The 18,816-nt window shown below is 48.2% G+C and overlaps 2 protein-coding genes and 1 long non-coding RNA gene across 3 annotated transcripts; 1 reads left to right on the top strand and 2 right to left on the bottom strand.

Moving 5' to 3' along the window:
• Positions 1 to 229: 229 nt before the first annotated feature.
• On the bottom strand, positions 230 to 1,165 carry LOC115641846 (olfactory receptor 51A7-like). Its single transcript, XM_030545215.1, has one exon. The coding sequence runs from the start codon at positions 1,163 to 1,165 to the stop codon at positions 230 to 232; it is 936 nt and encodes a 311-aa protein (XP_030401075.1).
• An 11,724-nt stretch (positions 1,166 to 12,889) lies between these two features.
• Positions 12,890 to 13,912, top strand: LOC115641926 (olfactory receptor 51G2-like). The gene has a single exon (XM_030545278.1). It carries the CDS (start codon positions 12,890 to 12,892, stop codon positions 13,910 to 13,912), a length of 1,023 nt encoding a protein of 340 aa, XP_030401138.1.
• Positions 13,913 to 15,707: 1,795 nt separating this feature from the next.
• Positions 15,708 to 17,204, bottom strand: LOC115641992. Its single transcript, XR_003998138.1, has 3 exons — positions 17,097 to 17,204; positions 15,787 to 15,797; positions 15,708 to 15,719 (listed from the first exon to the last, which is right to left on the bottom strand). It is a non-coding gene; the product is annotated as an uncharacterized LOC115641992 (long non-coding RNA).
• Positions 17,205 to 18,816: the final 1,612 nt, after the last annotated feature.

Raw genomic sequence — 18,816 nt, forward strand, 5'->3', positions numbered from 1 at the left:
CAAAAAGTCACACTGTAAATGCTGATGCCTGTCTGGGTCTCCCTCCCACAGTGCCCAGTGCTCCCTCACCATCCCTGTCCTCCCTCACCAGCCTTAGACCCTTTCTTAACCTATCTACAGAGTGGAGATCAGTAACTCATGTCATTTTGGATGTACCAGTCCAGTATGGAAGAGGTGGCCCATGCTTTTCATCTTCCATGTCACTGGAGCCACGTAGTGAACTGACCCTTCACTTAATGAACACTCTGATTATCTTCACACGAAGGTGTTTGCTTTTCACGCTGTACACAATTGGGTTTATCAGCGAGGGGAGAAGCAGGGACATGTAACCGAGGAGAATCTGAAGTAAGGGAGAAGAGTCCTTCTCAAAGCTGTGTATCACAGTCAAGCTGATATCTGGTGTGCAGAAGAGCAGGACAGCACAGAGGTGGGAGATGCAGGTGTTCAGGGCCTTCAGGCACTCCTCATAGGAGGTGATCCTCAGCACCGATTTGAAGATCATTACATAAGAGAGGAAGATAAGCAGCAAATCCAACCCCATTGTTAAGAGTTTAGTAAACAATCCATAGATGATGTTGACCGTGATATCTGAACAAGCCATGTTCATGACCTCCCGGTGCAAACAGTAGGAATAGAAGAGGACATTGGCTTGACAGTATTGGAACCATTTCAGGAGAAAGGGAAGTGGAAGTATTATGACCATCACTCTTAGCACAGCCAAAAGTCCCATCTTGGCTATTCTCGGCAGGATAAAGATGGCAGCATATCTCAGAGGGTTATAGATTGCGATGAAGTGGTCAAAGGCCATCAACAACAGCAAAGAGGATTCAATGCACTGAAGCAAATGGATGAAGAAAAGCTGGGCTAAACAGGCATTGAGGCTGATCTCCCTGGAGTTAAACAAGTAGATGTCCAGTATCGTCGGCATGGTGGATATCGATATGCCAAGGTCTGCTACGGCCCACATGGAAAGGAAAATATAAATGGGCTGATGGAGGCTTGGCTCTGTCTTTACAATGAACAGAATGATTGAATTTCCTACTATTGAAATAACATTCATGAAGCAGAAGGGGATAGAAATCCAGAGAGGTGCATCTCCATGACTTGGTAGCCCGGTGAGAAGGAAAATTACTGATTTTAATTTTGTGTCATTGACAGCTGACATAATGTATTGGGCAGATCTGAGGAGTTATGAAATGTCCTTCCTAAAAGAAAAATAAGAGGCGATTATAAGATATTTAGCAAGAGATCATTCTGCTCTCAGTGCAAGTCTACAGAGCTCAAGGTAGATAAGCAAAAACATACTCTAGGATTTTCATGGATATGATTAGTCATACTGGATCCGACTTGCACTCCGTTTACTCCAGGAACCAGTGGCCATGTCCAGATGCTTCACAGGATGGTGGAAGAAGCCCTAATTAGCTAATTATGCTGCTAAGCTCTTGGCCTCATTGATATCTTGTGGCTGTGAATTCCATAGCCTACTTGAGCACTGTGCGATTTTACTGTTGTGATCTTACAACATACAAACATAAGAGTGACAATACTGGGTGAGACGAAAGATCCATCCAGCCCAGCATCCTCTCTTCGAGAGTAGCTTAGACCAGGTGCCCAACAGGGAATGAACAGAACAAGTCATCGTCAAGTGATCCTTCGTCCATGAATGTATGTAGTTCTCTTTTGAACTCTGTTATACCCTTCACACAGACACCCTTTCTGGTCCTGCACTTCTGAGTGTGGCCCTTTGTATCGTGCAATGTGTGTAAAAACATGGCAAGTGCATGGTGAAAACGGTCATTGTATTTATCTGTCCTGCATTGTTGCTATTTTTAAATGTATTTTATTGCTTCATTATATGAATTATTTTTTGTGCGCGACCTGACAGTTCAGGATATGCAACTGCCTCTTTTCAGCTTATGAGATAAATTTTTAGGGTTAGGTCCTTAATTCAATAACAGCGATATCAGCAGCCTCACACCAGAATTTCATGTGTAAATTCAATCTGAACCAGGCTCTATTAACTCACCCTTGCCAAATGTTTCCAGTGATATTCTCTGACCCCCAAGAAACCCTCCAAGAGAAGCTGAAGTGCTTTGCCAATGCTGATGGAATGCAGAGACTTCGATCATACATACACGCTTCTCTTTATCCTCACACGACCTGCATCCTCTGCCCATGCAACAGCCTGTAGATATTTGGAAAATTTCAAGCTAACACTGACAGTTATTTCAGCTGGGCAGCGGAGGAGCTGGCATCACAAATGGTCAATACTTTAAACACTGGTATTGCACTAATGTCCACTTGAGTGTACAAAAAGAACAGGAATATGTGTGGCACCTTAGAGCCTAACACATTTATTTGAGCGTAAGCTTTCATTGCTTCAGCCATGCTCATGTAATGGGGACTCGGGTCAATTACATACAGCTACTATACAACTCCCCTTTCCTGCACCTCAGCTAAACTCTTTGCTGAAGCACAGACCAACAGTTCGGGTCTCTCATGACTTTTTGAAAAGTCTTGCACAAGCCTTGCAGAGTTACTGAGTGCATGACTCTGAATATAAGTGTTAGAAACAGCTTCTAGTCAGTTACCAGGAGATAGTACCACACAGGTGTCCGCTGAACAAAGAGTTAATGGCGCAAACCCCTTGCAAACAGTATGTGGAGCACTTCTGAAACACTTGCCAAAGCCAAAGGCAATAAACCGTAGAGTTACCCCTGCTCCCTCCTGCAGAGATTCTAACAACTCTGCCACTGGCTTTCAATATACAGGCATGGCATGAAAGTTCTGTTTGTAATATTTGTATTACAATGACTAGTTTTGGCATAACATTTACACATCTGTACCTTAGTACACACGTCAACCACAGGCAGGGCTGGCTCCAAGCACCAGCCAAGCAAGCTGGCGCTTGGAGAGGCAGATTCCAAGGGGTGGCATTCTGCTGGGAGCGATGCCAGGTCTGCAGCAAGCCTGCCTGCCAGAGCGACGCGGAGCCCTCCCAGCAGGAGGCGCTGCGGGAGGGGCCACATTGCGAGCTCCCCGCTTAAGGAAGCCCTGGCCACCCCCTTCTCTGTCTCCCCCCTCCACTAGCTGGGGTGTGCACACCTCTGTCCAGGGTCTGCAGGGCTGGGAGTCCCCCTGCACCCGCTGCCACGCAGGTATTTTTCTCCTTTTTGTTTTTCTGTTTTTTCCTGGCTTTGCTTTTCTGGCCAGCAGGCAGGTTTGTTTCGCCTCCCTCCCCCCACCCCCTTTGCTGCTCCAGTTCAGCTGCAAGTTTGTTTCTCGCCCCCTTTGCTGCTCCAGCCGCTGCACAGGTTTTCTTTGTTTTGTTTTGTTTTTTTGCTTGTGGCAGCAAAAAAGCCAGAGTCAGCCCTGACCACAGGTGCTGAACCCACTGGGACCTGCTCGGGAAGCACAGCTGACCCACAGCGGGCTATGGCCGGAGCCCAGTCTGAGGGTGGGAGAATGGAAGGATTCCACCCCATGAGCAGGAAGGCTACAAGGCCTGACATTTGGTGCTCAGAGACCAGAGAGGGGGAAGAGATGCCAGTAGCCCTGAAACTATAGTAAATATAAGGGGAAAATATGCTCTCCCGGACCTGTTACCACAAAGCGATGCAGCTCTGAATTCCTGCCTTCACAATCAAGTCAGAGAATAAAAGCTTTGAAAATGCATTTGCTGATTAAATTTCCAGGAGCAAATAAACCTGAGTAGATTTGAGAACTTGTCACTGATATTCTGTAGGGTCTCATCTCCCCCAACCCCTTGTAGGATCGGGCCCAGATCACACGGCACCTGTAGAAATGGGACCTCTTGAGAAATCCTGACTTGGGGCATCAGGATTTCAACACTCCTACCTCAGGTTTCTGTGGAACTTGAATAACTCACTGAGCACCTTGCTCCTTGTCCTTGTGCCCCCGTTACAGAGTCACTCACACAGCACAGTTGAGTTTGCTGCGGTGGCACAGAACATCTTCAGATTTAAACTGCTTGCAGCCTTCATGCTTCTCTACACATTGTACAGACAGTGAAACCTGTCAACGTAAATAATTCCTGCTAGAAGGGGAGCAGCTGACACCAGAGGTTTTCACCCTAAAGGAAAAGGAGTCAGCGGAGAGGTTGCACGAGCAGCAGGCAGCATCTGTTTAGATAGGGAGGCAAGTGTTTTTATGAAGCATGTTTGCACATTCCCTTGGGAGCCACTTGGCCCTCAGGGAATCTCAGCTGCTTGGCTTAATGTGCACCAGCTTTAACCCCCATCATGCCCAATGGCAAACTGCAGGAGGCCAAATCACAGGGGACATGGGATGATGCTACTTAATTGGACTGCAGCACCAGCCCTGCTGCAGGCTCTGTTCCTAGAATCTGGGCTTGTCATCATTGTTCAAATGGTTCTGAATGGTTACATGGCTACCTCGAGGGCGGCTGAGTGGTAGTGATGTTGCCATCACCACTGTGATTTTGCTGAAATAAAATAAAATAGAACAATAATATGGGTCCTGATTACTCCCTGGCAGCCCCTAAATTTCCCTTGGATCCTTCCAGTAGGGGATGTCCACTCCCTTCTCCATAAGGAACAATGAATAAGGAGGAGGATATTGGAGGGGAGTGTGGGAGTGTCACAAGGATGACGGAGTTTCTGCAGAGTCACCAAACCGGCGTTTGCAGCCATTGCAAACGATGGAGGAACAGACACATGATTCTCATCTCAGATGGTCTGGCTGGCAGAGTGCAGTCCGAGGGCAAAAGTCAGCTTCACACCTTGACTGTGTAACACACTGAGCACACAACACTGTGGTGACTGGGCCCAGGCTCACATGGGGTTCAGCTTCCACAAGAAAGGAGCAAACAGATGGGAAGATGCTCAGAGACACAGGGAAACAAGGCTGGGTCGAAGCAGGGGTGTAGCCATGGGTTGGCCTCCGGGGCCAGGGCCCACCCATTGAGCATCCAAGCCCAATCCACCAGCTGGGACTCCTGACTCCAGCTTGGTGCCCAGCTGTGTCCCTCTCCTGCCGGTCCGGAGTGCTGATTCCCTAGTCTCTTACCCCAGATGGGGGTGTGCCTTGTGGGGGCGGGTTTAGGCCAATAGTGGACTAGCCAGTGGTCCTCAGCCAATGAAGTCACCCTGCTTCGTTCAGCCCACCTGCCACTCCTGCGGTGATGCAAGATCCAGGTGTGGGGATTTACCCCTCTCCCCCCACCCAGTAGCCAGAGAACGGGCCAGGTCACTGGAATAGCACTGCGTGTAGATTAGGAGTAGGGTAAGCCCAGCATCTCAGAATCACTGGGTGGCAAAGTGGAAAAAGCCCCCACCCTCTGACCATGTGACCTGACCCCACTCCCCAGCAGGAGAGACGGGCGCAAACCCTTGCACCTTTTACCCCATTTCCACTGCAGGAGGGGGGCTGCAGCAGGGATGGACAAGGGCTCAGGGCAAGAGGTTGGGATGGCTGCAGGAGTCTGGGCGAAATTTAGGATTCAGGAGATGACAGGGGGCTGGGGGTGTGGCACCTGGGCTGGAGTAAGGGTGTGCAAGGGGGCTCAGGGTTGGGGCAGCGGATTGGCGTGTGGGGCTCTTCCTTGGGGGTGAATCTCATTTGGTGAAGGGGTGCAGGAGGCTCTGTGCAGCCCTGAGCTTGCCTGCATGTACCACCCCCCATGAAAGGATCTTCCTGACTTTAGCAGTATCACGGCTCTAGGTGCGGGGTATGGAACAGTAGCGCCCTGTCGCTCATTCCCAGCTTCTGGCAAACAGAGGTTAGGGAAAGCATTCCTTCACTTCTTGGCTACTAGCCATTGATGGACCTATCCTCTATGAATTTATCTAGTTCTTTTTTTTTAACTCTGTTATAGTCTTGGCCTTCACAACATCCCCTGGCAAGGAATTCCATGGGTTGACTGTACATAATGTAAGGAAACTCAGCTCACACAGGTTTCAGCAAAGGCTGCTTCCAAAAGAAAGGGGCAAACAGAGGGGAAGATGCTTTCAGAGACACAGGAAAACAAAGCTGGGTCCTTGGCTTCCTGAAAGAATTTAAGCTGGGCCACTTCTGTTTCTCTATCTCCAGAGCAAAACCTGAGTGCGTGGGGCAGTGCTTTTTTGCCTCATATATTTGAGTTCTACAATGAAAAGTTACTTTACTGTGCCTGTCATATCATTTTTCCCAGATCTGGACCTTAGCGTCCAAAATATGGGTGTTAGCATGAAAACCTCCAAGCTTAGTTACCAGCTTGTACCTGGTAAAGCTGCCACCAGCCAGGAATCTATACAGTGCCTGGCGCACTGTGGTCTCCCCAAAACCTTCCCTGGGGGACCCCCAGACTCAGACTCCTTGAGTCTCACAACAAAGGGGAATAAACCATTTCCCTTCCCCCTCCGGGTGTTCCCTCCCTGGGTTCCTGGAGAGATATACAGAAGCAAGCTCTGTGAATCTAAACAGAGGGACTCCACCCTCCCTGTTTCCAGTCCTGGAAACACATGTACTTCCCCCCTCACCCAGAGGGTATGCAAAGTCAGGTTAGTAAATCTAACACAAAGAGATTTCCCCCCCCTGACTTCTTCCTCCCAGCAATTCCCTGGTGAGCTGCAGATTCAATTCCCTGGAGTCCCCACTAAAGAAAAACTCCAACAAGTCTTAAAAAGAAGGCTTGATATAAAAAAGAAAGAAAAGGACATAAAATGGTCTCTCTGTATTAAGGTGACAAATACAGGGTCATTTGCTTAAAATAAAAAAATGAATAAACAGCCTTATTCAAAAAAGAATACAATTTAAACATTTCAGCAACTACACACATGTAAATACAAAGGAAAACAATATAAACCGTATTGTCTTACTGTCTTTGTACTTACAACTTGGAAACAGAAGATTAGAAAGTCAGGAGACAGAAAGATCACTCTCAGAGCCGAGAGGGTCAGACACAAGACAAAGGATAAAGAACTCACACACAAACTTCCCTCCACCCAGATTTGAAAAAGTCTTGTTTCCTGATTGGTTCTCTGGTCAGGTGTTTCAAGTTACTCCTTTCCAGGTGAAAGAGACATTAACCCTTAACTATCTGTTTATGACAGTGCCTCTCTCCTCACCCCATTCACTGTGGTCATCCTTGGTCAAAGAGGATACAGAGTTGAGAGGTGCATATGTGTGAGTTCACCTCCCACCTGGGGAAGAAGGCACCTTGCTTGCTCTGACATCTGAGCACTTGCTTTGGCTGGACATCACACCAGATTCAGTTCCTCTCCACTGTCTGACTGTTAATCCGCTTCTGCTGCCACCAATATCTCTGTTTTGATCTTGGAAAGTCTGTCTCTTAGTGATTGTCAAGTCTTAATGATTTTCAACTTTTAACAGGCTAGGTAGAAATGCCATTCCACCACAAATGATTTTCGTTCTCATTTGTTCACTGAAAATAACAAAAGGCTCCCAATGGACCCTATTTAGCTCTATCTTTGAACAGTGGGTAGGAACACGGTAAACCAGATCTTGGACTCTTAGGAAAAGCCCACACATCCTGGCTAGAACACCTATCCCCACCCCTATTAACCTCACAGGAATCTGGCATTCGAGCCCCTGGCTTAAAGTGATACTTTCAGCTCAGAGTGACCCTTTCATTTGGGCCAGGTTAAGCACAGTTCTGCTCCCCTTTCATCATACAATAAAAGCAATAACGTTGATATCATTTCAGCCCCAATGCATTCAGTTCTAGAGTGATTTGTAACCCAACACTAACCAAAGTTGATCACTTTGAGCATCACCACTCTGTCTGCTGGATACCTAGGCAGAGTAAGTGTGTTTATGAAAATAAAGTTTGCTCCTGAAATCTATGTCCCTCCCAGATAGTTCTCAGGGGAGAACTTACTCAGACCCTGCTTACACAGGCTTATTAAAAGGATGATATGTCTGGGTCTCCTGCCACAAGAATTGTTCTTGGGTTCCTGTTTAGTGATGTCACAGGAGTTTAATTCCCTGAGTTCCTGGTAATCTTAGCATGCTGAGATGCCAGCTACCCACTCCTCAGCCACTAGCCCCAGAGAGGAACAATGGTTCGGTGCCAGGCTCACATAGGTTTCAGCAAAGGCTCCTTGCACAAGAAACAGGTAAACAAATGAGAAGATGCTTTCAGAGACACAGGAAAACTAGAATGGGTCCCAAGAGCTCCTTGGCTTTCCAAAAGAAAGTAACTTGGAAATGTAACTTTTCCTCTTGAAAAAGACACAACTAAGAGGAGATATGATTGAGGTCTATAAAATCATGTCTGGTGTAGAGAAAGCAGATAAGGAAGTGTTGTTTACTATTTCTCATAACACAAAAACTAGGGGACATGAAATGAAATTAATAGGCAACAGGTTTAAAAGAAATAAAAGGAAGTATTTCTTCACACAATGCACAGTCAATCTGTGGAACTCCTTGCCAGAGGATGTTGTGAAGGCCAAGACATAACAAGGTTAAAAAAAAACCTACATACATTCATGGAGGATAGATCCATCAATAGCTATTAGCCATGATAAGAAGGTGTTGTGTCCCTAGCCTCTGTTTCCCAGAAGCTGAGAATTAGCAACAGGAAGCTGCTGTCCCCCACCTCCCAACTAGAGCTGTATTACTGCAAACAACAGCAAGCACCTTCTGAAACTTCAGGGGGTGTTATTTGCAGGCAAGCGTAGGGCCGCGCAGAGCCACCTGCACCCCCCACCAAATGGGACCTGCCCCAGGTCAGCGCCCTACCCCCCAAACCTCTACTCCAACCTGAAGTCCCCGTGAGCACTCTTACTCCTTCCCAGGCCCCCCACTCCAACCCCCAGCCTGCTCCTGAACCCGAACTCCCTTCCAGACCCCCAGACCAATCCCCTTCCCTGAGCCCTCCCCTGCACTCCTAACACCTCATCCTCAGACACATCCCAGAGCTCACACCCACAGTTGGAGCCCTCACCCTCTCCTGCACCCACCCTCCTGCCTCTCCCGCAGCCCCTTCCTGCACTGTGAACTCCTCATCTTTGTCCCTATCCTGGAGCCTAGGGGAACCCACAAATTCTAATATCCCTGGGCCCCCAGAAGAGTTAATCTGGAGCTGCTCACATATCACTAGAAGCTGAGTCGGACAGGCTTTGCTCTGGAGATAGAGGAACAGCTTTCAGGAGCCCCATCTTCTGAGGCAGATTAGAGTTTTGTGTGGCCTTGACTCAGCCAGGAAAACTGAGGTTCCCTCTCCATCTCTTCTAGAGCCCTCCTCCTGCTGGGGAAATGGAGTCAAAGGTGAAGGAGTTTGCACCCGTCTCTCCTGCCAGGGAGTGAGGTCAGGGCATGCGGTCAGAGGGTGAGGGCTTATTCTGCTTCGCCACCCAATGATTCTGAGATGCTGGACTTTCCCCACTCCTATTCTACACTCAGTGCTATTCCAGTGCCCCGGCCCATTCTCCTGCTACTGGGTGGGGAGAGAGCGGTAAACCCCTGCACCTGGACCTTGCTTCACCGCAGGAGTGGCAGGTGGGTGGAATGGAGCAGGGTGACATCATTGGCCAAGTACTACTGGCCCAAACCCACCCACACGAGGCACACTCCCATCTGATGCAACCCTGCACCCTGGGTTTGTAATGCAGGAAAGGGGGCTGCCAGGAAGTAATCATGCGTCATATTATTTTCTTTCAGCAAGATCACAGCAGTGATGACATCATCATTACCACTCAGCCGCCCTCGAAGTAGCCATGTGACTAATCAGAACCATTTGAAAAGTGATGACTATCCCGGATTCCAGAAATAGAGCCTGCAACAGGGCTGGTGCTGCAGTCCAATTAGGTAGCATCATCCCATGTCCCCTGTGATTTGGCCTCCTGCAGTTTGCCATTGGCCGTGACGGGGGTTAAAGCTGGTGCACAGGAAGCCAAGCAGCTGAGGTTCCCTGATGGCCAAGTGGCCCTGAGGGAATGTGCAGACATGCTTCATAAGGACAGTTGCCTCCTTATCTGAACAGATACTGCCTGCTGCCCATGTAACCTCTCTGATGGGTGAAAGCCACTGGTGTCATCGGCTCCCCTTCAAGCAGGAACGGGTATGCTGGCAGGTTTCACTATATTTACAATGTGAAGTGAAGGGTAAAGGCTGCGAGCTGTTTACATTTGAAGATGTTCTGTGCCACCACAGCGAACTCGGCTGGGCTGTCAGAGTGACCGAGTAACAGGGGCAGGAGGACAAGCAGCACTAGGTAGCTTGGGAACCCCTCCATTACATGTGCCCATAGTCCTCAGTGGGTTATTCAAGCTCCAGAGAAATCTGAGCTTGGGGTGTTAAACCCTGATGCCCTGAGTCAGGATTACCAAAGGGGTCCCAATTACAGCAGTGCCGTGTTCTCTGGACCTGATCCTGCCAGGGGTGAGTGACAATAGAAGAATCTCCCAAAGAATCTCAGTGACTAGTTCCCAAATCTATTCAGGTTTATTTGCTCCTGGAAATTTAATCAGCAAATGCATTTTCAAGGATTTTATTCTCTGGCTTGATTGTGAAGGCAGGATTTAGAGCTGCATCGCTTTGTGGTAACAGGTCCGAGAGGGAATATTTTTACTCTATAGTTGCTATATTTCCTGGGCTACTGGCGTCTCTTCCCCCTCTCTGGTCTCTGAGTGCCAAATGTCAGGCCTTGTAGTCTTCCCGCTCATGGGGTGGAATCCCTCCGTTCTCCCACCCTCAGACTGGGCTCTGGCTACAGCCCATTGTGGGTCAACTGTGCTTGTCCACCAGATCTGAGTGGGTTCAGCACCTGTGGTTTACATGTGTGTACTAAGGTACAAAAGTGTAAATATTATGCCAGAACTATTCATTGTAATACAAATATTACAAACAGAACACATGAAAGTCTGGCAGGTGGCTGTTGATATCACCGTTACTGAATTAAATACCTGACCCTAAAAATGTATCTCATATGCTGGAAAGAGGCAGCTGCATAACCTGGACCTTCAGGAGCGCAGAAAAACACCATTCATATAATGAAGCTGTAAAAGACATTTAAAAAAAGCTTCAGTGCAGGACACATGAATACAATAATGGTTTTCACCATAAACTTGCCATATATTTACACACATGTCATCATACAAGAGTCCACACTCCGAAGTGCAGGGCCAGAAAGGGTGTCTGTGTGAAGGGTGTAGCAGGGTTGAAAGGAGAACTGCATAAATGCATGGGCGATGAATCACTTGATGATGATCTTTTCTGTTCATTCCCTGTGGGGCACCTGGCATAAGCCACTGTCAAAGACAGGATACTGGGCTAGATGGACCTTTCGTCTCACCCAGTATGGCCACTATTATGTTTGTATGTTCTAAGATCACAATGGTAAAATCATACAGTGCTCAAGTAGGCTGTGGAAATCACAGTCACAAGATATCAATGGGGCCAAGAGCTTAGCAGGATACAAAGAGGGACTAAATAACCAGAAAATCCTATTACAGTATAGAGAATTGTTTTAAAAAAAATTTGGAGAGGGTCTTCTCATAAACAGATAGCTAAGGGTTAATGTCTCTTTCGCCTATAAAAGGGTTAACAAACAGTAACCTGAAACACCTGACCAGAGGACCAATCAGGAAACAAGACTTTTTCAAATCTGGGTGGAGGGAAGTTTTGGGTGTGAGTCCTTTGTTCTTGGTCTGTTCTCTTTTCTTGGCTCTGAGAGTGACCACAGGAATCTCCAGGCTTTCTAATCTTCTGTTTCCAAGTTGTAAGTACAAGGATAGTAAGACAATAGGTTTATATTGTTTTTTTTTTGTATTTACATGTGTGTAGTTGCTGGAGTGTATTCTTTTTGGATAAGGCTGTTTATTCATTTTTCTTTTAAGCAATTGACCCTGTATATTGTCATCTTGATACAGAGACCCTTTTATGTCCTTTTTCATTCTTTTTATATAAAGCTTTCTTTTTAAGACCTGTTGGAGTTTTTCTTTAGTGGGGACTCCAGGGAATTGAGTCTGCAGCTCACCAGGGGATTGGTGGGAGGAAGAAGTCAGGGGGAAAAATCTCTTTGTGTTAGATTTACTAAGCCTGACTTTGCATATGGGGACACTGGGATAGCTCAGTGGTTTGAGCATTGACATGCTAAACTCAGGGTTGTGCATTCAATCCTTGAAGAGGCCATTTAGGGATTTAGTTGGGGATTGGTCATGCTTTGAGCAGGGGATTGGACTAGATGATCTCTTGAGGTCCCTTCCAACCCTAATATTCTATGATATCCTCAGGGTGAGGGGAGAGAGAGATTTGATCTCTCGGTACTTGTGTTTCAAGGACTGGAAGCAAGGAATATCCTAGAGTGCCCAGGGCGGGAGAATAGGTAAGGGAAGTGGGTTATTTCCCTTTGTAGTGAGACTCAGGGCATCTGAGTCTTGGGGTCCCCCAGGGAAGGTTTTGGGGAGACCAGAATGAGCTAGACACTAAAATTTCTGGCTGGTGGCAGCGATTTCAGATCCAAGCTGGTAATTAAGCTTTGGAGGTTTCATGCTAGCTTCTCATGTTCTGAACTCTAAGGTTCAGATCTGAGTAGGACAGTTATGACAGGTCTAAACCTTCCTGATTTACACCACAAAATATGTCTAACTAGTGGATATCAGGAGGAAACTTTCCCTGGAGAAGGTTATCTTATAGTTGAATATCTCAGGGCTTCTTCCACCTTCCTCTGAAGCATCTGGAAATGGCCACTGGTTACTGGGGTAGATGGACCACAAGTCTGATCCAGTCTGGCTAATCAGAAACATGTAAATCCTAGAGTAAGTTTTTGCTTATCTACCTTGAGCTCTAGGAGTCTGTAGACCTGCACTGAGAGCAGAGTGATTTCTTGCTAAATATCATCTAATCTCTCTTTTTTTTGGGGGGGAAGGACATTTCAGAACTTCTCGGAACTCCGCAATAAATTATGTCAGCTATCAATGACACCAAATTAAAATCTGTAATATTCATTCTCACCAGACTACCGAGTCATGGAGACACACATCTCTGGATTTCTATCCTCTTCTGCTTCTTGTATGTTATTTCAATAATAGGAAATTCAATCATTCTGTTCATTGTAAAGACAGATCCAAGCCTCCATCAGCCCATGTACATTTTCCTTTCCATGCTGTCCATCACAGACCTTGGCATATCGATAACCACCATACCGACAATATTGGGCATATACTTGTTTAACTCTAGGGAGATCAGCCTCTACACCTGTTTAGCCCAGCTCTTCTTCATCCACTTGCTTCAATACATTGAATCCTCTGTGCCCTTGTTGATGGCCTTTGAGCACTTAATTGTGATCCATAATCCCCTTAGATATGCTTCCATCGTAACCCTGCCTAGAGTAGCCAAGATGGGACTTGTGGCTGTGCTAAGAGCAATGGTCTTAATACTTCCACTTCCCTTTCTCCTGAAACGGTTCCGATACTGTCATGCCAATGTCCTCTCCCATTCCTACTGCCTGTTCCGGGAGGTCATGAAGATGGCTTGTTCCGATATCACAGTCAACAGCATCTATGGATTGTTTACTAAACTCTTCCAGATGGGGTTGGACTTGCAGCTCATCTTGCTCTCTTACGTGATGATCCTCAAAACAGTGCTGAGCATCGCATCCTACAAGGACTGCCTGAGGGCCCTGAACACCTGCGTCTCTCACCTATGTGCCCTCCTGCTCTTCTACACACCAGAGATCAGTTTATCTGTGATACACAGATTTGGGAAGGGCTCTTATCCCTTACTTCAGATTCTCCTGGGCTACATGTCCTTGTTTCTCCGCCCACTGATTAACTCAATTGTGTACAGCATGAAAAGCAAACACCTTCGTGTGAGGATAAACAGGTGTTCATCAAGTGAAGGGTCAGTTCACCACGTGGCTCCATTGACATGGGAGATGAAAAACATAGGCTACCTCTTCCATACTGGACTGTTACATCTGAGATGACATGAGTTACTGATATTCACTCTGTAGAGAGGTTCAGACAAGGTCTAAGTATGGTGATGGGGGACAGGGATGGTGAAGGAGGACAGGGCACTGGAGGATGCAGATCAAAAGGCAGGCATCATCATTTACAAAGTGACTGTGTTTGCGGAGATCCGGGCGATTGGTAGGATGTTGGCTCATAAAAAGCGGTATTAATAGCCTCTCTGACCTCACAATTCCTGTCGATAATCAATAAAGGGAAGGGATGTGGATGCAGTTTCCCATTACTCCTGGCCTGTCACTGTCCTGTCTTTGGCTCAACATCCAAGGGCCATGAAAACAGCTGCAGAGCTGTTCTGCTGTCACAATCCTGGTACCTCCTGAGTGCTCTGGGTTCAGCATGACCCATGGGTGCTACACTAGCTGGGGACAGGGGCTATTCAAGGGGCACAGACATCCACCCTTCCCCTGTGCCCTCAGCCAGGTGCTTGTAACTGAGTGGTATCAGAGACATGATTAACGCAGGAGTGCCAGGAGAAATTATTCAGGCAATCCCTCAGTTAATGGCTTTGCACACAGCACACCTGCTCAGTCTACTCCCCACTGAGGCAGGACAGAACTACTTGTGTGAGGAATGGCCTGACACAGAAGAGTCCTGGTAAGAGACTCAAGCCAAGGTTCCCTCTCCTTCCGCTCCATTTGTGCTTCCCCAGCACTGCAAAACTGTGGAAACTGGCCTCAGCTCAGGCCCAGCGAGCTCCTATCCCAACCCAGACCATTCAGTGTAGGGTGAGCACCATTTCAACAGGCAGAAGTGGGACACAGGCCGGGAGCCCTGTTCCCTCGGTGACCCCACCCCTGCCCCTCTTCTTCCCCTTGGAGGCTCCTTCTCTTCCACTGAGGCTTCACCTCCTGTCCAGGCCAGAAACCAGGGCTGGGCCATGAAAAGAGTGGATTAGGGAGTCAGAGCCTCTGTGAGGAGCCCCAGATCCTCCTGCTGCCCTGGGCACGGGATTTGGGGGACAAGAGAATGCTCCAGCCTATGTCTCTCCGCCTCAGAAATCATCCCCAGAGAAGGTGGAGAGTCTGGGAATCCCCACAGCAGCCTGGGCTCTTGGGGTAGATGTAACCGTGCTTTGGTGAATCACAACTGAAAAATACCAAATTCAGGACAAACTGCTGAGAAAAAGGACAGACAGACCCCAGAACTGGAGATTACTCTGTAATGAGATATACCAAAGCAGCAACAAAATGTAAACTTCTGTTTCACCACAACGGCTAATGAGAAGCACAGTAACTTGCCAGTGTAGACAAGCCCTTAGTGATTGTTGGCTCTTAGATATTTTCAGGTTGTGGCAGGCTGGCCAGAAATGCTGTTCCACCCCAAGTGATTTCATCTCTCATTTGAGCATTTAAAATTACAAGGGCTCCTAACAGATTCTCTTTTGCTGTACCTTTGAATAGGGGGGAGGAACAAGATAAACCAGACTAGGGACCCTGAAGGAGAGTCCACACCTCCTTGCTGGGATACCTGTCCCACCTCTCTTCCTTTCAAAGGGCTCTAGCATTCTAGCTCCAGGCTTAATAAGGGACTTTCAGCTGAGGGTGACTCTCTCATCTGGGACAAGTTAAGCGCTGTCCTGTTCCCCTTTATTCATACAATAAAGACAACAACATTAATAACAACATTGCACTACCCCTGCATTAAGTACTACGTGATTTGTAAGCCAGTACCAGCCAACGTTGATCACTTGGGCAGCACAGGTCGATTTGCTGGATGCCTAGGCAGAGTAAATGTGTTCACGTAAATACAGTTTGCTCCTGAAGTCTCTCCCCATTCCAGTCTGCTATCTGAAAAGAACTCATTCACACACTGCGTACACAGGTTTATGCACTGGGTGATATGCTGGGGACACCTGCCATAGCAAAGGTCAGGACTCATTGACCCAGGAGGTCCCTTCCAGGCCTATGTCTCTTTGGTCACATTTCCCATTTTACTTCACACAGGGAGCTTATGTGGAGTTGCTTGTCCACTATGACCCCTGCTCTGTGCCCTAACCGATGAATTTGTCCCTTAATAGATGCAGGAGAAAGCAGTTATCAAGTGTTATCGCCTGAAAAAGGAATTGTTCTCGGGTTCCTGTTTAGTGATGTCACAGGCGTTTAATTCCCCGAGTTTCTAAGAAACAAAAGGTAGGTATAAATGGTGAAGTTTCATAATGGAGAGAGGTAAATAGTGGTGTTCCCAGCGCTCTGTTCTGCGACCAGTCCTATGTTCTGGAAATAGGGGTAATCAGTGAGGTGGCAAAATTTGCAGTTGATACAAAATTACTAAAGATACTTAAGACCCAGAGAGACTGCAAAGAGCTATAAAAGGATGTCACAAAACTGAGTGACTGGGCAAAAAAATGGCAGATGAAATTCAGTGTTGATAGGTGAAAAATCATGCACATTGGAAAACATAATCCCAACTATATTTATAAAATGATTGGGTCTAAGTCAGCTGTTACCACTGAATAAAGAGATCTTGAAGTCTTGGTGGATAGTTCTCTGAAAACATCGACTGAATGTGCAGTGAACATAATGTTGGGCATCATTAGGAAAGGGATAGATAATAAAATAGAACATAATTCCATTATATCAATCCATGGTATGTCCACATATGGAATACTGCATGCAGTTACGGTTGCCCCATCTCAAAAATATATATGGTAGAGCAGTGGTTCTCAAACTTTTGATCTGGTGACCTCTTTCACACAACAAGCCTCTGTGTGCAACACCCCTTCTAAATTAAAAACACTTTTTGTACATATTTAACACCATTATAAATGTTGGAGGCAAACTGGGTTTGGGATGGAGGTAGACAGCTCGCGAACCCCCATGTAACATCCTCATGACCCCCTGTTGTAGAGAGTCCAGTGAAGGGCAATAAAAATGATTAGGGGGCTGGGGCACTTGATTTATGAAGAAAGGCAGAGGGAACTGGGCTTATTTAGTCTGCAGAAGACAGGAGTAAGGGGGGATTTGATAGCAGCTTTCAACTACCTGAAGGGGGGTTCCAAAGAGGATGGATCTAGACTGTTCTCACTGGTGGCAGATGACAGAACAAGCAGCAATGGTCTCAAATTGCAGTGGGGGAGGTCTAGGTCAGATATTAGGAAATGCTATTTCACTAGGAGCGTGGTGAAGCACTGGAATGGGTTACCTAGGGAGATGGTGCAATATCCATCCTTAGAGGTCTTTAACAGCCGACATGACAAAGCCCTGGCTGGGATAATTTAGTTGGTGTTAGTCCTGCTTTGAGCATGGGGTTGGACTAGATGACATCCTGAGGTCTCTTCCAACCCTAATCTTCTGTGGTTCTATGATTCTATGAATTGGAAAAAGTACAGAGAATGGCGACAAAAATGTTTAGGGGTATAGAACAGCTTTCATATGAAGAGAGATTAAAAAGACTGGGGCTGCTCATCTTATAAAAGAGATGGATAAAGATGGATATGGCAGAGGTCTATAGAATCATGAGTGGTGTGGAGATAGGGAATAAGTGTTCTTCTTCGAGTGATTGCTCACATCCATTCCAGTTAGGTGTGCGCGCCGCGCGTGCACGTTCGTCGGAAACTTTTTACCCTAGCAACTCCAGTGGGCCGGCAGGTCGCCCCCTGGAGTGGCGCCACCATGGCGCCCAATATATATCCCTGCCGGCCCGCCCGCTCCTCAGTTCCTTCTTACCGCCGTGTCGGTCGTTGGAACTGTGGAGCGCGGCATAGCTGTCCTCCACGTCCCTAGCTCTCCTAGTTATCTATCGTTATCTCTAGTTTCATTATAGTTGTTAATTAGTTTGTTAAGTTGATAGTTAAGTTAATTAGTTGTAAAGTACTTCTATCGCCGGGGGCTTAGCCCTTCCCGGCACCCGGCACCGGGCTCATGCCTGGTTCGCCGGGCTTCAAGCAGTGTGCGGCCTGCAAGAAGCCCATGCCTACCAGCGATCCCCACGAAGCGTGCCTGAAGTGCCTCGGGGAATCGCACAGATCCGACAAGTGCCGCATCTGTAAGGCCTTTAAGCCGAGGACAAAGAAGGAGAGGGATCAAAGGCTCCGAACTCTCCTAATGGAGGCGGCACTTGACCCGACGGCTTCGCAGGCCGTGGTATCGGCACCGGCACCGGATCGCTCCGGCACCGAGAAGACTCCTCGGCACCGACCCTCTCCGGCACTGGAGCCAGAGCCAAGGCCGTCGAAGTCTAATACTCCGGCCAGGCAGACCCGGCTAGAGCGCCCGGCCTCGACATCGGCCGCGGCGCCGCCGGCACCGTCAGCACCGTTGACTCCGGGCCCGGCGGGTCCGTTGAGTCCGGTGCCGCCGAGCTCCCCCATGAGATCTGGGGTTGAGATAGTGGTCCCGTCCACACCGGAGACCTTCGCCTCGGCTCGGGACCTTATTGCCCTGACGGAGCCTACTCGGCTGCCACCCCCGGTACCTCCGGTGCGGGTCGTGTCCAGAGGCAAGCCCATGATGTCGGCACCGCCCAGAGACAGTCGTTCCCGATCCAGGTCCCGACGTCTTGGGCGCTCCAGATCCCGACGCCGCTCGCAGTCCCGGCACCGCTCCCCTCAGCGGTGCCGGTCGCACTCGCGGCACCGGTCGGCATCGAGAAGGTCGCGGTCAGGCTCCAGTCGACACCGGCACCGCGACTCCAGGAGCAGGTCCCGACGCTACTCGCCGCACCGGTCGACCTCCCGGCACCGAGCTGGTGGCAGGTCCCGGTCCCGGTCTCGCTCGACCTCCCGGCACCGAGCTGGTGGCAGGTCCCGGTCGACCTCCCGGCACCGAGCTGGTAGCAGGTCCCGGCACCGAAGCGGCGCCCGGCACCGAAGCGGCGCCCGGCACCGATCAGGATCACGGCACCAATCAGGATCACGGCACCG

Source organism: Gopherus evgoodei, unplaced genomic scaffold, assembly GCF_007399415.2.
Source record: "Gopherus evgoodei ecotype Sinaloan lineage unplaced genomic scaffold, rGopEvg1_v1.p scaffold_36_arrow_ctg1, whole genome shotgun sequence".
NCBI classification, from domain to species: domain Eukaryota; kingdom Metazoa; phylum Chordata; order Testudines; family Testudinidae; genus Gopherus; species Gopherus evgoodei.